This window comes from Pristiophorus japonicus, chromosome 12, assembly GCF_044704955.1.
Source record: "Pristiophorus japonicus isolate sPriJap1 chromosome 12, sPriJap1.hap1, whole genome shotgun sequence".
NCBI classification, from domain to species: Eukaryota; Metazoa; Chordata; class Chondrichthyes; family Pristiophoridae; genus Pristiophorus; species Pristiophorus japonicus.
Window position 1 is genome coordinate 82,957,171 of NC_091988.1, and position 18,395 is coordinate 82,975,565.

The 18,395-nt window shown below is 46.4% G+C and overlaps 1 protein-coding gene across 1 annotated transcript in view; it reads left to right on the plus strand.

Annotated features, from left to right (window-relative positions):
* The first annotated feature begins 1,202 nt into the window (after window positions 1–1,202).
* The window catches only part of LOC139277363 (metabotropic glutamate receptor 7-like), a 921,672-nt gene continuing 904,479 nt past the window's right edge, over window positions 1,203–18,395 (plus strand). Inside the window, exon 1 of the mRNA XM_070895726.1 lies at window positions 1,203–1,716. Within this exon, the coding sequence (XP_070751827.1) occupies window positions 1,219–1,716 (498 nt within the window). The 5' untranslated portion in view covers window positions 1,203–1,218. The remainder of the gene's footprint in view (window positions 1,717–18,395) is intronic.

The window sequence follows — 18,395 nt, forward strand, 5'->3', positions numbered from 1 at the left end:
AGGCTAAAGATGAAGAATGATGTGTCATTGTAGCATTCTGATAGTGGTTTTTTTTGCAAGCCCATTTTTCTTCTAATCCAGCGGACCAGATTTCCAGAAGAGAATGGAATAAAGAATTCACAGGCATCCCACATGATATGCTCTTCTCGGCTGCACGGAGCTGTTGAAGAATTCAGCTGCATGACACTAAAGCTCTCCTGTACCGCCCAACCCCTCTCGCACCTCAACCCGACACTGAAAGCCAGCCGATCACCATCACTTGCTGCATGCCAGAGAGAGTGAGAGACACTCACTCTCTCCCGTACAGCATGCAACGCGATGCACAGCCACAAGGTAGGGGCGCAGGCAACTAATGCATTTTATAATCATGCAGCATTTTAAATTAAACTTAACCATGCTTGCCTAACAATTCTCAATTCTGGGCTGGGGAGGGGGGGGGGTGGTCTTGCGTGCAATGGGGGGCTGTGTTTTAATACCTTGGCAGACTGTTTAAGGATTATTGTTATTTTTAGGCTGTTATGTGTATGGATATTAGTAGTTGATCGTGTCTGTTTTCCCCAGGAGCACGACTGCTACCCCTCAGCCCTCAATCGTTGGTTTGCTAACTGCAGTGATACTGGGTGGAGTTGGGACACGGCGTCATTGCTTTCAGCTGAAGCCACTTGAATTCTTTCTGTGTTTTTTTCCCTCTCTTCTCTCGCCACCCCCGCCCCCCCCCCCCCCCCCCACCCCCACCCCACCCCCACTCTCTCTCTTTCTGTTGTGCGAGAGTCTTTTCACTGGTAGAATCGAAACGATCGGGGACTGGATGGAGGTCTACTGCAGAGAGCGGCTCATGCTCAGAATCATGCCGACACCACACGCTCCTTAAGCAGGGGAAAGATTCCATGTAGACCCGCTGGGCGACAGGAGCCTGAGGGGAGGCGGGTCTATTCAAGCCCCCCCCCCCCCCCCAAATCTACGCATGGATCGCGTTTGTGCAACAACTCGTCCAACTTTCCGTGGGCTTTTATTGGAAAGAGATTAACGGAGATCGTGTGATTTTAGTGAACATTTCCCGTGTATATTTAAAAATACCAGCAGAGGTAGGGCATGCTCACCAAGTCTGATGCCCTGTGTGTTATGACTGCTGATATTACCATCGCTGTTGTACACTAGAAGAGGTGCCTTTTTAACTTAGTTGGATTGCAACTCCAGAGAGAAGCTGGGAGGTTAACGATGATCTGTTCAGGGAGAGCACTGCACACCTTGTGGAGATTGCTTTGGTGGGCAGCAGTGGTCTGCGGAGTGAGCTTAGCCCAAGAACCATATGCGACTCATTCCATTAAAATAGACGGCGAGCTCACCTTGGGTGGCCTTTTCCCAGTTCACGCCAGAGGGCCTAAAGGGACGCCCTGCGGGGACCTGAAGAAGGAGAAGGGCATCCATCGCTTGGAGGCGATGCTTTATGCCTTGGACCAGATCAACAGCGACCCCGAGCTTCTGCCCAACATCACTCTGGGAGCTCGTATCCTGGACACCTGCTCCAAGGATATCTACGCTTTGGAGCAATCTCTTACTTTTGTTCAGACCCACATTCAGAAGGATACCACGGATGTAAGGTGCACGAATGGGGAACCCCCCATCTTCGTCAAACCGGAGAGAATAGTTGGAGTTATTGGAGCATCGTCCAGTTCTGTGTCCATCATGGTGGCCAAAATACTCAGACTCTTCAAGGTAGGGAGACACCACTTTTCCTCTTTCAAATCAATTCCAATGTGTAACCCGCAGTTGTGTCACAGAGCACTCCCGACACTTCCAGTGGCGTGTCCTCTGTGCTGCGGGCGGCTCTCTTCGCCCCGCTATTGGCCGCAGCTGCATGAAGCAGAAGCTCAGAGCAAGATTCAAAGCGGAATGCTGGCCTTTAGTTTGGGATGGACTTCACTCCCTGAATATAATCTCAACCACCCAAATAACTCTGACTCCAGCTCTAAGTGGGCTAGTGCGATCGATAGTATTTTGAACAGATTTATGGCCCATTTTAGATTGTAACACTTAGTTCATGTAAACGGTGGGTGAGATTCCCATATACATGATATACACACGTACATTATATATATATATAATTTATATATATATTCACACGTATACATACCACACACATACACCTCACACACATCTCTCACACACACATCTCACATACATACATATCTCATATCCATACATATCTCACACACATACACATCTCACAAATAATAAGTGAATGTGTCTTTAAAGATGAAAGCAAAGTGTTATACAATGGTAAAGAAGCTGGTAAACCAAAAAAACTAATGACATTGTTTTATATTATTTTTTTAAATAAGGCATACCTTTTAGTTTGCAGGTTGAAGGAAGACTATGAATGTGCTTCTGATTGTTGATGTACGCTAGTATTTACTGCCCCCCAGAGCCCTTTGGAGAGCAGCAAGGTAGATGCCAATTTGCTGTGGGTAACGCTGCCTGAGTGCCAGTCGCCTTTCCCGCCACACTTGGAGAAGGCTGTGCATTTATTATGCGCTACCAAAGGGTTCAACATCAACAAGCTGGCGATTAAACTGATTTGCCGTCGAAGTGAGCTGGGGTAGAAACTGTGCAGAGAGCGGCCGAGCTCCAGCTGACTGCCACACTGGGGAGGGTGAAAAATTGATGGCCAGTGAAATAAAGACAACATGTCGAGGTACTGGCCAAGGCTCAGACACTTGGCTGTGACAACATTCATAAAATTATAGCAGAGTTGGTTTTAAATAGCGCAGGCTGTTGGCAGCACTATCTGGCTCCAGACGTGCGATGTGTTAAATATTGCATCAACATGTTATTTTTAGCAGCCTAACCTTATCAGAATTGAAGCAGATACTGTAACGACACAAGGGAAACTCGCCGATCACCTGGGCTGAGGGCACGGCTGTGTATATATTGCACTGGGCAGATCAGGGAATTGGACTCGTTGCGCTCTGCGGCGGTGAAGTCACATCAACTCTCGGTTAAAACGCGTCTTGCCGAAATCGACAGTCCCCAAACCACCCTAGCTCGGGACTGAAAGGGGGACGTGACATTTTTGGAATTGTAAAAACCTAAATGTTCATTTAAAGAGGCGAATATTTTTTGTTGTTGGGAAGAAAAAACTGAACGTTTTATAGCAGCCGTGACCTAAATGATTAGAAGCGCCGATTAAATCATTACTGCTAAAGTCCTGTGGGTGGGGGTGGGAGGTGCGGAGCGGATATCACTAACATTTGGACCTGCATCAAACATCCCCAAATCGACAGAGGACCCATCCCGAGAGGGGATACACCTGTTTGCACTATTACCATCACGCTGGACTGAAGTCAACTGAAGGAATCTGTTTTGAGGGTTAATTTTGAACCAGTGCCCCCTCCACGTGCCAAATGTAACTTAAACGTATTCAACACGGCGCGAGTAGGAACTGAGATCTGTATCATTTGTCAGGGAGCTGAAATGTCTGATCACAAACACTGAGGCAGATCACAACCCGTTTTGAACACATGGTTATTGAGACCGAGCTGGGTCAAAATAAATGGCATTTTAAACACCAAATGGGCCAGTTTCGCGCCAAGTGATGGCGGGGAGCTTTGAGCAATGTGTGCTTTGGGACAGATAAGGTATATTTTAATCTGTGAAAGCAGCTAGAGGCTAGTTTCCCTTTGCCTTGGCCTCTAGACCCGTTTACCTCAATACATATTAATTGCAATATGGGTGGCCGAATGATGGACCTCCCTGGGCTCTCGCAGACATTAAAAACAAAGCTAGGATTGCTTGCTTATTACTGTAATGTGTGCACTACTCCTGCTGCGAATTCAGCTGTGCATGGCTGGAAAGTCATTCGGTATTTAAAGCACTGACGTTTGAACTTGGTGGAATGGACAGCGGTACTGAAGGGGTTAACCGCACGCTTGCATGGTGTTGAAGTGCGATGCCTGTTGTATAGGTGAGCACTCCGACCCCCCAGTGGGAATCGGCGTAATGATACCGAAGGCGTGAGGCTTGCATTAACTTTCAATCACGTCTCAACAAGGCAGTATGAGCTCGTCCCCCGAGAGAATGTCATTCACCCGTAAACTTATTCATGAAACAATTCTTAATGGATGACGGTGATGAATGGATACATTCGAATGCTATTTTATTTATTTGTTCCATATTCCTCTTTTTTTTACGGTTGCTGATTTCCCATCCTCCGTCTCTTCATGTCTTTCACCTCTGCTGCTATCAATCTCCAGACAGCGACAGTCTCCACAGCCTGGCACTCCCCACTCGAGAGTAGCGCAGGCTTTGGGATGACAGGTTCCTTTAAGTGGATTTACCGCTGGTCAATTTTTTCTCTTACATTTTATGTAGCCAGGATCCAGCAGAATATCTTTAAAAAAAACAAATACATGTAATACTGTAAAACACAATCATAAAATCGGGAGGGAAGATTTGTTCGGATTGATACGTGCAGCGATCTCCTAATTACATTCAAAACGGTGTTTATGATGTTGCTATGCATTATAACCAGAGCAAATATCTTCTCTAACCACCTCTCGTCCCTTCCATTGGTTAACGACTCAAAAGCTTTGCTAGAAATGTAAGATTCTCCCCACTCATTTTGTGAAAGAGAATTAAAATCTCATTTGCTTTTAATCAGAATTTCATGTGTTGCCAACTGTCTGATCACTGCATTTGGATCTTAAAAAGATTCCATCACGTGAATATTTTATTCAATGTGTGTTACTCTGGATTTACCAGGAGCTTGTGGCTTGCATCAACTGGTTTCGTGTAAATCCGGCGCTTTTTTGAGAAAAGGGTGCATTTATATTATGCACTTGTAACAGCTACAGGTGTTCCGACTTCGCTGGCAACTTATTGATTAAGCGAGGAGTCTTGAGCATAACGCTGATTAATATAAACTGTCATTTCTGACTACAGTGAGGATGGACTGATAGGTTGGAAGTGATACAGGGACAGAATTTTTTTTGAAGCCCAATTGGGTTTGGATAGACTGACATTAAAGAGCCATGGCCGATCTCGGTGACATTCAGTGATCCATACAAAGGGATGTCCGATCAATGCATTGTTTCGTTCTGTGGCTTTGATATCTGATGTCTTTCTTGAAGATTTATGAATGAGTTTTCTTTGGTTCAGGGTGCCAGCAACATACCCAGGAAATGACTGCGCGAGTCTTTCTTTGTTAAGACACAAACCTGTGAACATGCAAGTGATGGGGACACCTTTTACTGTGAAATCAGACGGCACAGAAACCTTAAGATGCAAAACAAAATTGCACTGTTGGCATGTCGTCATCATCATCATCATCATAGACCGTCCAGATACTGTCAGGCTAACTGCTCGCATATGTAACCCAACTTGAAAACCAGTTAACACCTGTAGATTGTAGCATCTGCCAGTGCATTCCCTTGTATTCTGCAGTTCCCAGGAGATGCCACTGAGTTGCTTGGGCTGCTGATGTTCCACTCACTGAGATTACTTAAGCTTCCATTCCCCACTGCTGTACCACACGAGTACACGAGAGGTGCCACTGCTGTCCCAGAACAAATATTGTGTTTGAGCAATGAATGAAGTGACATTTACAACACAGGAGCTGCGTCTGCATTCTATCTATTATTTTGTTAGTTAAGATGTCCAGCGATATGGAGTTGAGGTGCAGATCAGCCATGATTGAATTGAATGGAATAGCAGGCTCAAGGAGCTGAATGGCCTACTCCTGATACGAATGTTCCTATTTGCTTTAATACGTTATGCATTGCGACTATTATGCTACCAATTCTATGCCAGATTTATATTGGCATCTTGCATTTATATAGTGCCTTTCATGACCTCAGGAAATCGCAAAGTGTTTACAGCCAGTAAAGCACTTCTGAAGTATGGTCACTGTTGTAATATAGAAGATGCTGCAGCCAATTTGCGCACAGCAAGCTCCCACATACAGCAATGGGATAATGACCCAATCATCTGTTTTTGTTGATGATTGAAGTATTAAATCTTGGACATGACACTGGGGTAAACGCCCCTGCTCTTCTAATGGAAACTTTAACTTTCCCTTGAGAGAGCAGAAGGGGCCTCAATTTAGCGTTTAACCTGAAAGAGGTCACCTCGACACTGCAGCACTACCTCATTCCATTGGAGTATCAGCCTAGATTTTGTGCTCAAGTCTGGACTGGACACATCATTTACATAACATTGCTGCCTCCAGAGGCACTGGAACCTCAAAGTAGTTCCACTGCCTGCTTCCAGAAGCAAATTTCTGGTGGCAGCAACAGTGGCCAGCTGTTGGTCTTGGCACATGCCCATTTGTTTGTGGCTGCAGGTATGCAAGCACTTAGCCTGACTGTACATGCCAACAGTGCAACGTTTACATTGCTGGCCTGTGTAAATCATCTCCTGATATGAGAGAAATTCTACAGATGTTGGATTGGACCTTGGTAATATCAGGACATGTACAAGCTTTATGTACAGTTGCGTTGGAGCCATTATAGCAACTATGAAGCAACAGCATATGCAGTTGCTTTGGTTTGGTTGAGTTCGTCCCATAATATAAATGGGGTAAATTCAGCATAAGGGGAAACGGGTTTCATTCAATTGGAACCAGTGTCATATATAAGATGAAGCAGTGCTAATGTGTTTCCCATTGAACTCTCAGAAAACAGAGTTTTGAAGTATAAAACCTGAAGCTGATGCAATCTCTACAAATTTGGGAGAATTTGGTTACTAGCACATGCCTGAGTTTTACTCCCCTCTCAGCAGTCCCACCATTTTCTATCGATGATCCTGAGGCTTCCACATTGGAAAGGTTGGTTTGCCTGAAACTCGAATCGCTGCATGCACGAACAGGCTCAGCGGTATGCAGCGGTGCTCCCAGTTCCAGCGGCAACGTCGCCAACAAGTAGGCGGAACAGGCCCAGTGCTAGCAGTGTAATCATGCCAATGCTAAAAGTATTGTATGGCAACAGACTTTTGTTGTATTTTATTTGTGCATTGGTAAGCTAATGTTAGTTGTTGAGTTGTTGTGCCGAGGTTGAGAAGATGAAAACATGGAGGAAGAATCATCATAGGCAGTTCCTCAAAATCGAGGAAGTCTTGCTCCCACTCTAAAAGTGAGTTCTCAGGTGACTGGACAGTTCAATACGGGAATTACAGTTTCTGTCACAGGTGGGACAGACAGTTGTTGAAGGCTTGCGTCTGCGCACATTCAGAGGCTGAACTCCAAGTCATCGTCAACGTCTTCACCGAGGCATATGAAAGCATCGGCCTTGCACTAAACATCCGTAAGACAAAGATCCTACACCAATCTGACCCCGTCATACAGCACTGCCCCCCAGTCATCAAGATCCACGGCATGGCCTTGGACAACATGGACCATTTTCCATACCATGGGAGCCTATTATCAGCAAGGGCAGACATCGACGATGAGGTTCAACACCGCCTCCAGTGTGCCAGCGCAGCCTTCGGTCACCTGAGGAAGAGAGTTTTCGAAGATCAGGCCCTCAAATTTGGCACCAAGCTTATGGTCTACAAGGCTGTAGTGATACCCGCCCTCCTGTATGGCGCTGAGATGTGGACCATATACAGTCGACACCTCAAATCGCTGGAGAAATACCACCAATGATGTCTCCACAAGATCCTGTAAAACATGGATTAGGGACTTGGCCTGGAGGGTGTTGCATGGAGCAGTCCCATGCAATCGGTTTTTAAGTTGGTTCACGGACTTCCAGGCCACCTGCACTTTCTGTGGTATGGAGGAGTCCGTGTTCCACATGTATGTTGAATGTGTGAGGTTGCAGCCCCTCTTGCAATATTTGAAGGGGCTGCTTCTCAAATTCTGGTTGCACTTCAGTCCCATGCACCTGATCTTTGGGCACCCTGTGCGGAGAGGAGCGGGCAGGTCAGAAGGCCTCCTCATAGGACTGCTCCTGGGCATGGTTAAGGTGGCCATTAACCGGTCGAGGGGTTTGTTCAGCCCGATTGCCTGCTTCTCTTCTGCGGTTACATCTGAGCCAGGGTGTCCCTGGAGATGGAGCACACGGTGTCCACTGGTACGCCTGCGGCCTTCTGCGAGAGGTGGGCGCCGGAGGGACTAGAATGCATCATCACCCCTGGCAACCAAATTTTAATTTGATTTAGTTCATGGTCAAAAGTTATTTGTTTATGTGTCGGTTTTAGTGCCCCTTTAATAAGGGGGCATTTGATTTACAGATCGATTAAAACAGTTGGAGGGTCTCTCTTGGAACTGTGTTGGTCCATATGATGGCAGATGGGAGTCAGAGTCTAATTACTGCACAAGTGCTGCAGCAACTATGGGACAGTACTTGAGTTAGTTTAATATCTTTCAACTTTTTAAGTTGAGTGAGATATTCCTTTTAAACTGCAAGTTGCAGTAACGGGAGGAGTGTAAAACCTAATTACTCCACAATGAGGGAAAGTGATACCTTTTATAAATGTGACTTCACTGCTATATCTGCTCGATGAAAAAGAGAGTAAAAAGAATCAGCCAGCAAGTCTATCAAACCGTACAGAAGACAAGATCCCAGGTTAGATTCCAGCACTGGTTGAACGACCTGATCTCACTCAGGCAGCAGTTGGGTGCTATGGTTTGCATAAGCGTCAGTGAGCTGGGGAGGGGGAGTGGATGAACTGCTGCCAATTACCATCCAGTTACCCCCCCTGTATGGATGTCGGGCGACGATAGGATTAGAACTGGCTGCGATGCCTTCTATGGCCAAATAACCTGTCAACACTCACTCACTCACACACCTGAAGAATGGTCACATGGGGCGAGGTATCAAGGAGCTGCTGGCCCCCATAAAACCAAACCCAGCCAGAGCCAGCACTGCTCGGAATGGAAGGGAGAACAAGTGGGGAGTGTGGGGGAGGGAATATAATGAGAATTGCCAATGGTTTTTGAGTTACCTAGCAACTGCAGTAAGCTCATGGTTTGTGTTCCCAGCCCAACATTCTCAATCGCAAGTTCATGATGGGAAAATTCCTGTACCTGATGTCTGAACATTATAATATTTCTCCAATATTTGTGTAAGTTATATCTTGAGAGGTGCTTATCAATGTTAACAAATTGAGGCAGAATAAATCACTGAGCTGATATCTTTATTTGTAGTCCCAGGCAATGAGTATTAAGAAACAGGAGGAAACAATATTGCAGGTATATTTTGTTGAATGAGCTGCCAAAGTGCAAAATATTGTAGGATGTTGCCCCCCCACCCCCCGCGTATGATAAAAGTAGAAGAGTTCTTTGCAATAGCAAGTAGCATATCAGCAAACGCCAGCATACTTTATAAATGAACTCTTTCTAGGTTTGTTGGCACCTGAACAATGAATAAAGAAGCCATTGATGGAATATATAGAAGCATGTTGTTTAATTTTATTTTGGCCAGAATAAATGTTTCTTCAAAACCTATTCTGGCGATCTGGATCCAATAGTGCTCATCACTGCTGCCCAAGGGAGGTCTGAATCATTTCAAAAGTAAAGATTCTCCGTGCATATAAAATACTCTGAGTAGCTACCTGACATTTCTTTATTGTTGGATATCATTGATTATGGTAGGCATTCGGAGCTCTTTGAAAGGCACAGATTAATGGCCATTTGTCTAGGTTCATTCATTAAAAACAGTTACACACTAAAAGTTATGTTGCAATTTGCTACCCCCCCCCCCCCCCCCCCCCCCCCCCCCCCCCCCCCCCCCATATCATGATCTTCCTCAGCTACCACTGCTCTTAAAGGCTGGGCCACTCTTCGATCTAGGATTTAAACCATTCAGAATCCCATGCCCAGTGTTTAGGGGTCCAGTGCTAACTTCAAGGGATCAAAATGCAGAAAAGGTTGTTGGGGTGATCACATTCCTCTCATCATCATCATAGGCAGTCCCTCGGAATCGAGGAAGACTTGCTTCCACTCTAAAAATGAGTCCTTATGTGGCTGAACAATCCAATATGAGAACCATAGTCCCCGTCATAGGTGGGATAGATAGTCGTTGAGGGAAAGGGTGGTTGGGACTGGTTTGCCTTTTGCTCTTTCCGCTGCCTGTGCTTGATTTCTGCATGCTCTCGGCGATGAGACCCGAGGTGTTCAGCGCCCTCCCGGATGCACTTCCTCCACTTAGGGCGGTCTTTGGCCAGGGGCTCCGAGGTGTCGGTGGGGATGTTGCATTTTATCAAGGAGGCTTTGAGGGTGTCCTTGTAATGTTTCCTCTGCCCACCTGGGGCTCGCTTGCCGTGAAGGAGTTCTGAGTAGAGTGCTTGCTTTGAGAGCCTCGTGTCTGGCATGTGAACAATGTGGCCTACCCAGCCATTAGCAAGCATTGTCAAATATTTTAATGAGTTGACGCCACTTAGTGGTCAAGATCAATGCTACCCATTTGTAAATGTTTATTATATTGACAGGCTCTCAGGTTAGAGACTTTAGATTCATTCTGTAGCACATAATTGAAGTGTCAGGTACCTATTGGATGCTTGGACAAATGGCTGGATACAAGATTGTACAGAACCATGGGCTGTTCCTGGATTAGCAGTCTACAACTACAGTCTGACATCAACCTCTCTGACTAATCCTTTCAATTTTCTCCCGGTGTATAAACTATGCAATGTTATGTGAAACTTCCAATGCTTTTCAAACTGTGCAAGTTTAATTATTCTGATCTAATTTTCCAATTTTTTTACATTTTGTATTTTATTCGGGGGAATGGGGGCACAGCGGCAGATCTTATTATAGCTTTAGCAATTTGAAGTTTCAGTAAATATGGCATCAAAATCATTTTGTGTTTGAAAACCCTAGGGATAGCGCATCAAGAGTACATCCCTTTTCAAACGTGGATCTTGTTACGTTGTGTAAAGAAATGGATCTCTCTCCGACGTCATTTAGTTATTTGAGTTGATAAAGCTGACTGGGTTCACAGTGGGTTAGCATTCTGCTGGTTCACCTTTGGAGTGCTGATTTGAATTCAGCTCAGACTGATGGGATGAAAGCTTCTGTCAGCTGGGTGTAAGAGTTCTGTGTAAATCTGGGCAGTTTCAGTCCAGTTCGTGTGGGCCCTTGTACAAAAATGGCCCGAATTTTGTACCAGTTAATTCAAAGTGGTAATCTTCCTCAGAAAGGCCAGGAGGATGGCTGAGTTAGTAAGTTGCAGTAGGAATACTGTTCTGTAATTGGAGCTGGACTGGTCTTACTGTGGCAAAAGGAGTTGTGGTGCACAGCATGCTCTGCTATATTTGATATGGAAGTGCTTGATGTTGACAGTAAGTGACCTAAATTGGGTGGGGGGGAGGAAAGAAAGACTTGCATTTATATAGTGCCTTTCATGACATCCCAAAGTGCTTTACAGCCAATGAAGTACTTTTGAAGTGTAGAAAACGTGGCAACCGACTTGCGCACAGCAAGGTCCCACTAACAACAATGTGATGACGACCAAATCATCTGTTATAGTGATGTTGGCGAAGTGATTAATATTGGCCAGGATACCAAGGCAAACTCCTGCTCCTCTTCAAATAGTGCCATGGGAACTTTTATGTCCATTAGGGAGGGCAGATGAGGTCTTGGTTTAACGTCTTATGCAAAATAACAGCAGCTCCAACAATGCAGCACTCCCTCAGTACTGCACTGGAGTTTCAGCCTTGATTTTGCAGTCAAGCCTTTGGAGTGGGACTTGGATCAAAACCTTCTGACTTGGAGGCAAGAGTGCTACCAACTGAACCTGTTGTGTATATGTAAAGAATGCACTCCCATGTTCCGCCACCAGGAAGCGCATCCCCTGAAGTCCCAAGGGATCTCAGCATCCCTTGGGAGCACTGTATATAAGTCAGCCCCTAAGGCCTGTTCCTCACTCTGGAGTGTCTTAATAAAGACTGAGGTCACTGTTACTTTAACCTCCCTGTGTGCAGTCTCATCTGTGTTAGGAACACAATAACTGGCAACGAGTATACGAATCCAACGCAAAGATGCAGCAAACTGTGGGCATCCTGGAGAAGTTCTCGGAGGGTGAGGACTGGCAAGCCTATGTCAAATGGCTAGACCAGTACTTTGTAGCCAACGAGCTGGATGGAGAAGGAAGCGCTGCAAAAAGGAGAGCAGACCTCCTCAGGGTCTGTGGGGCACCGACCTACAGCCTCATGAAGGACCTTCTGGCACTGGTGAAACCCACAGATAAGTCATATGAGGAGCTGTGTACACTGGTTCGGGAAATCTTAACCCGAGGGAGAGCGTGCTGATGGCGAGGTATCGATTTTACACGTGCCAGCGATCTGAAGGTCAGGAAGTGGTGAGCTATGTCACCAAGCTAAGGTGACTTGCAGGACAATGTGAGCTTGATGGCTACCTGGATCAAATGCTCAGAGACTTTTTTGTACTGGGCATTGGCCACGCAACCATCCTACGAAAACTTTTGACTGTAGAGACACCGACCCTCAGTAAGGCCATTGCAATAGCACAGGCATTTGTGTCCACCAGTGATACACCAAACAAATCTCTCAGCACACAAGCGCTATCAATGTTCATAAATTAACTGAAACTATGTTTGCGAGCAGAAATGTACAGGGCAGAAACCATGAGTCTGCATGAGTGTGCAACTGCCAGCAGGCCTCAGGTGACCCAGATGACTCAGAGTCCGCAACAAAGGCAATTCACACCTTGTTGGCGTTGTGGAGGCTTCCATTCAGCCTATTCATGCCGTTTCAAAGGGTATGTTTGCAAGAGTTGTGGAACAATGGGCCAACTCCAAAGAGCTTGCAGACGAGCTGCAAGCTCTGCAAAACCTGCTAACCACCACGCGACAGAGGAAGATTGGTCCATGGTGGATCAAAGCAATTTCGAGCCTCAGAGAGAGGAGGCAGATGCTGAAGTACACGGGGTGCACACATTTTTGACGAAATGTCCACGTATAATGCTAAATGTAAAATTGAATGGCTTACCCGTAGCCATGGAACTGGACACTGGCGCTAGCCAATCCATCATAGTAAAAAGATGTTTGAGAGACTGTGGTGCAACAAGGCACTCAGACCAGCCCTGAGCCCCATCCACACAAAACTGAGAACGTACACCAAAGAGCTTATCACTGTCCTGGGCAGCGCCATGGTCAAGGTCACCTACGAGGGCATGGTGCACGAACTGCCACTCTGGATTGTCCCAGGCGATGGCCCCACTCTGCTTGGAAGGAGCTGGCTGGGCAAAATCCGCTGGAACTGGGATGATATCCAAGCGCTATCACATGTCCATGAGGCCTCATGCACCCAGATTCTTAACAAATTTCCTTCCCTTTTTGAGCCAGGGATTGGAAACTTTTCCGGGACGAAGGTGCGGATCCACTTGGTTCCAGAGGCATGACCCATTCACCACAAGGCGCGAGCGGTACCACATATGATGAGGGAGAGAGTGGAAATCGAGCTGGACAGGTTGCAACGCGAGGGCATCATCTCCCTAGTGGAATTCAGCGAGTGGGCCAGCCCGATTGTTCCAGTACTCAAAAGTGATGGCACGGTCAGGATTTGCGGCAATCATAATGTAACTATTAATAGTTTCTCGCTATAGGACCAATACCCGCTACCTAAGGCAGACGACCTATTTGCGACGCTGGCAGGAGGCAAGACGTTCACCAAGCTCGACCTGACTTCGGCCTACATGATGCAGGAGCTGGAGGAATCTTCGAAGGGCCTCACCTGCATCAACATGCACAAGGGACTGTTCATCTACAGCAGATGCCCGTTTGGAATTCGGTCGGCTGCAGCGATCTTCCAGAGAAACATGAAGAGTCTACTCAAGTCAGTACCATGCACGGTGGTTTTTCAGGATGACACATTGGTCATGGGTCGAGCACCTACAAAATCTGGAGGAGGTCCTCCAGCGACTGGATCGTATAGGGCTGCGGCGGCAACAGAAGTGGAGTTTTTGGGGAGAAGATCGCGGTGGATGGCATTCGGCCCTCAGACGCCAAGACAGAGGCTATCAGGAACGTGCCCAGGCCACAGAACGTCACGGAGCTGCGGTCGTTCCTGGGACTCCTCAACTATTTTGGTAACTTCCTACCGGGGTTAAGCATCCTCTTCGAGCCCCTACATGTGTTATTGCGTAAAGCTGAGAACTGGGTATGGGGAAAAAAAACAAGTAATTGCCTTTGAGAAAGACAGAAACGTTTTATGCTCCAACAAGCTGCTTGTATTGTATAACCCGTGTAAAAGACTTGTGCTAGCATGTGATGCGTCGTCGTACGGAGTCGGGTGTGTATTACAACAAGCTAACGTTGCGGGAAAGTTGCAACCTGTCGCCTATGCCTCCAGGAGCTTATCTAAGGCTGAGAGGGCCGACAGCATGATTGAGAAAGAAGCATTAGGGTGTGTGTTAGGGGTAAAGAAAATGCATCAGTACCTGTTTGGCCTCAAATTTGAGCTGGAAACCGATCACAAGCCCGTCATATCCCTGTTTGCTGAAAACAAGGGGATAAATACCAATGCCTCAGCCCACATACAAAGGTGGGCACTCGCGCTATCAGCGTATAACTATACAATCTGCCACAGGCCAGGCACCGAGAACTGTGCGGATGCTCTCAGTTGGCTACCATTGCCCCCCACAGGGGTGGAAATGGTGCAGCCTGCAAACTTATTGATGGTGACGCAGCCCGCAGACTTGCTGATGGTCATGGAAGCATTTGAAAATGATAAATCATCTGTCACGGCCCGCCAGATTAGGACTTGGACCAGGCAAGATCCTCTGCTGTCTCTAGTAAAAAACTGTGTACTGCATGGGAGCTGGGCCAGCATCCCTGTTGAAATGCAAGCGCTAATCAAGCCGTTCCAGTGGTGAAAGGACAAGCTGTCCATTCAGGCAGACTGCCTGTTGTGGGGTAACCATGTAGTGCTACCCAAAAAGGGCAGGGAGACGTTCATCTCGGATCTCTACAGCACACACCTGGGTATAGTAATGATGAAAGCGATAGCCAGATCCCATGTGTGGTGGCCTGGTATCGGCTCTGATTTAGAGTCCTGTGTATGGCAATGCAGCGTGTGTGCTCAGCTGAGCAATGCGCCCAGAGAGGCACCACTAAGTTTGTGGTCCTGGCCCTCCAGACCATGGTCGAGGATCCATGTCGACTATGCGGGCCCATTTCTCGGTAAAATGTTCCTGGTGGTGGTGGATGCTCTTTCAAAATGGATTGAATGTGAAATAATGTCGGGAAGCACTGCCACCGCCACCATTGAAAGCCTGAGGGCCATGTTTGCCACCCACAGCCTGCCTGACATACTGGTCAGTGACAACGGGCCATGTTTCACCAGTACCGAATTTAAAGAATTCATGACCCACGATGGGATCAAACATGTCACCTCGGCCCCGTTTAAACCAGCCTCCAATGGGCAGGCAGAGCGGACAGTACAAACAATCAAACAGAGCCTCAAACGGGTCCCAGAAGGCTCACTCCAAACCCACCTGTGCCGAGTACTGCTCAGCTACCGCACAAGACCCCACTTGCTCACAGGGGTGCCCCCGACTGAGCTACTCATGAAAAGGACACTTAAAACCAGACTCTTGCTGGTTCACCCCAACCTGCATGATCAGGTAGAGAGCAGGCGGCAGAAACAAAATGTAAACGATGGTCGCGCCACTGTGTCACGGGAAATTGATCTGAATGACCCTGTGTATGTGCTAAACTATGGACATGGGCCCAAGTGGATCGCGAGCACGATGATAGCTAAAGAAGGGAGTAGGGTGTTTGTAGTCAAACTAGACAATGGGCAAATTTGCAGAAAGCACCTGGACCAAACGAGGCTGCGGTTCACAGACTGCCCTGAACAACCCATAGCAGACACCACATTTTTCGAGCCCAGAACACACACCCAAAGGATCAATGACACCACCCCGGACCAGGAAATTTAACCCATCACGCCCAACAGCCCAGCAAGACCAGGCTCACCCAGCAGCCCTGCAGGGCGAACAACACGCCAGCCCAGCGAGGGCACAGCCAACACACCAGAACAGACATTTGTACCGAGGCGGTCCACCAGGGAAAGAAAGGCTCCCGACCGCCTCACCTTGTAAATAGTTTTCACGTTGACTTTTATTGTGTATCTGTAAAGCATGCACTCCAATGTTCCGCCACCAGAGAGCGCATCCTCTGAAGTCCCAAGGGATCCCAGCATCCCTAGGGAGCATTGTATATAAGCTGGCCCCTAAGGCCTGTTCCTCACTCTGGAGTGTCTTAATAAAGACTGAGGTCACTCTTACTTTAATCTCCCTGTGTGCAGTCTCATCTGGGCTAGGACCACAATAGAACCAACCACTGATATTCTTCGAGAACAATATATATTCCCTTACTAAAAATAAAATCCTCTTTCTCCACATAATCTAACGTTGATGACTGGAGTATATATGAATTCATGGCTGCACCACAATGCCTTCACCACAACCCCACTCTTATGGCAAGAGTCTGAATCAAAGTAAATGAAAGCAAAGGTCTATATTTGTCTTTTGCATTGTGTTGAGTGACTTAAACCTCCAGCTGACTGAATGACTAGTGTCTATATTTCACTGACCTGTGAAGACCCAACATGTGACATAAACCAAATTGTCACCAGCCATCTCCCAAGGAGTAAATCCACTGAGTATTGCTATTGGTCTTTGAAGATACTGAAGAGAAATCAATGAAACAGGAGGGGGCATTCAACTGGTCCTGATCAGCTTTCAGTTTGATGTATGACACCCAGGTGGCTAAGTAAGTAAAAGCAATGGGTATTATGTAGCAAAGTCATACTAGCAAGAATGGTGCCAGGTTGATTCCCAGTTTTCATTAGATCAGTCTGCCAGGCTTTACACATCTGGCATCTATCCAGTGACACTGCAATGATTTCTCCTTTGATAAGTAGCTTACCAACAATTACTATCATGTAAAGAGTTGTCACTTTAGTGAAGTACCATGAAACTTGCAGTACCTGTGGAACTATATCCCACCAAGAGTATTGTTTCATGCAACAAGGTGGAGGAAGAAATTACCTGATGTACAATATAATGATGACTAGCAATGTTTCTTCTGTTACTCCTCCATCAGTCCCAAGGCTCTCCAGCATTAGCAATGCCAAAATGTTGGGAACACCAATGTCACCCTCTTGAATTCTTACTGGCATTTCCATATCTTTGATGTCGAGTCCAAACAACCTCCCCAGCTGTCACCTCAAGCTAATTCCGGAGATATGGAACCTTGGTATTTGGCTATATCCCAATTTGATAAATGCTGGCCTTGTCAGTGACGCCCACATCTCAGGAACTGATTAAAAAAAAACAAGTTACATAATGAGATATTAAGATGAGTGACTAAAAGCTTGGTCAAAGAGGTAGGTTTTAAGGAGGAGAGAGAGGCAGAGAGGTTTAGGGAGGGAGTTCCAGAGACAGCTGAAGTCACGGTCGCCAATAGTGGGATGAATGAAGGAGGGGGATGCACAAGAGGCCAGAATTGGAGGAATGCAGACCGGGTGATGGGTGAACGGGACTTGACACTGAAGGAAGATTGAAACAATGGTGAAAGAAAGTAATCCTATAATGTAGAGCATTCTGAATATATGCTAGAGACATCTACTGGTAGTAAAACAATACTGCATAAAATTGATTGCCAATGACTTGGATTATTTTGAGCATTCCATCGTGCAGCCAATACAGATAAATGAGCAGCACAAACATAAAACAAGGGCAAGACCATCACTGCTCACTCTAATCACGAGATGGCCTGACCTTGTGCACCATCCTCCTCCCGCCCTTCCCCCCCCAACTGTTAGTAATGCTTCTTCCTGAGGGAACAAAAAAGGATGACTAATGTCAGGAAAAACTGCGCAATTCCTCTCAATTCCACAAGGTAATGCAGCAGGCTGCAAGAGACCATGGTGATGCATCACTCTACCAACTTAAGCAAACTGCACACTCCTGGTATGCCCCAATGTCCTTTCCTCAGTTACACATAGCTCCACAAAATTGATCTTTGATAAGTAAGACTGAAATTATGGCCTAAAAATTATATGTGGAATATAATGAGATTACAGCAAATGGGAAGAAGCTTAAGTTCAGTGATTGTTGATGGTGACAGAGTTACAGACATGCATTGGCAAATGAACAACTCTGGATGTTACATAGAATTTACAGGCCATTCAGTCCAACAGTTCTATGCATGTTTATATTCTACACAAGCCTCTTCCCATCCCTCTTCATCCAATCATATCAGCATAAATAAGCTTTTATTCTCTTTTCCCTTGTGTGTATATCTAGCTTCTCCTTAAATGCGTCTATGCTATTTGCCTCAACCACTCCAGCTGGTAGCGGGTTTCCCATTCTTGCCACTCTTTGGTTAAAGAAGTTTCTCCTGAATTCCTTATTGGATTCATTAATGACT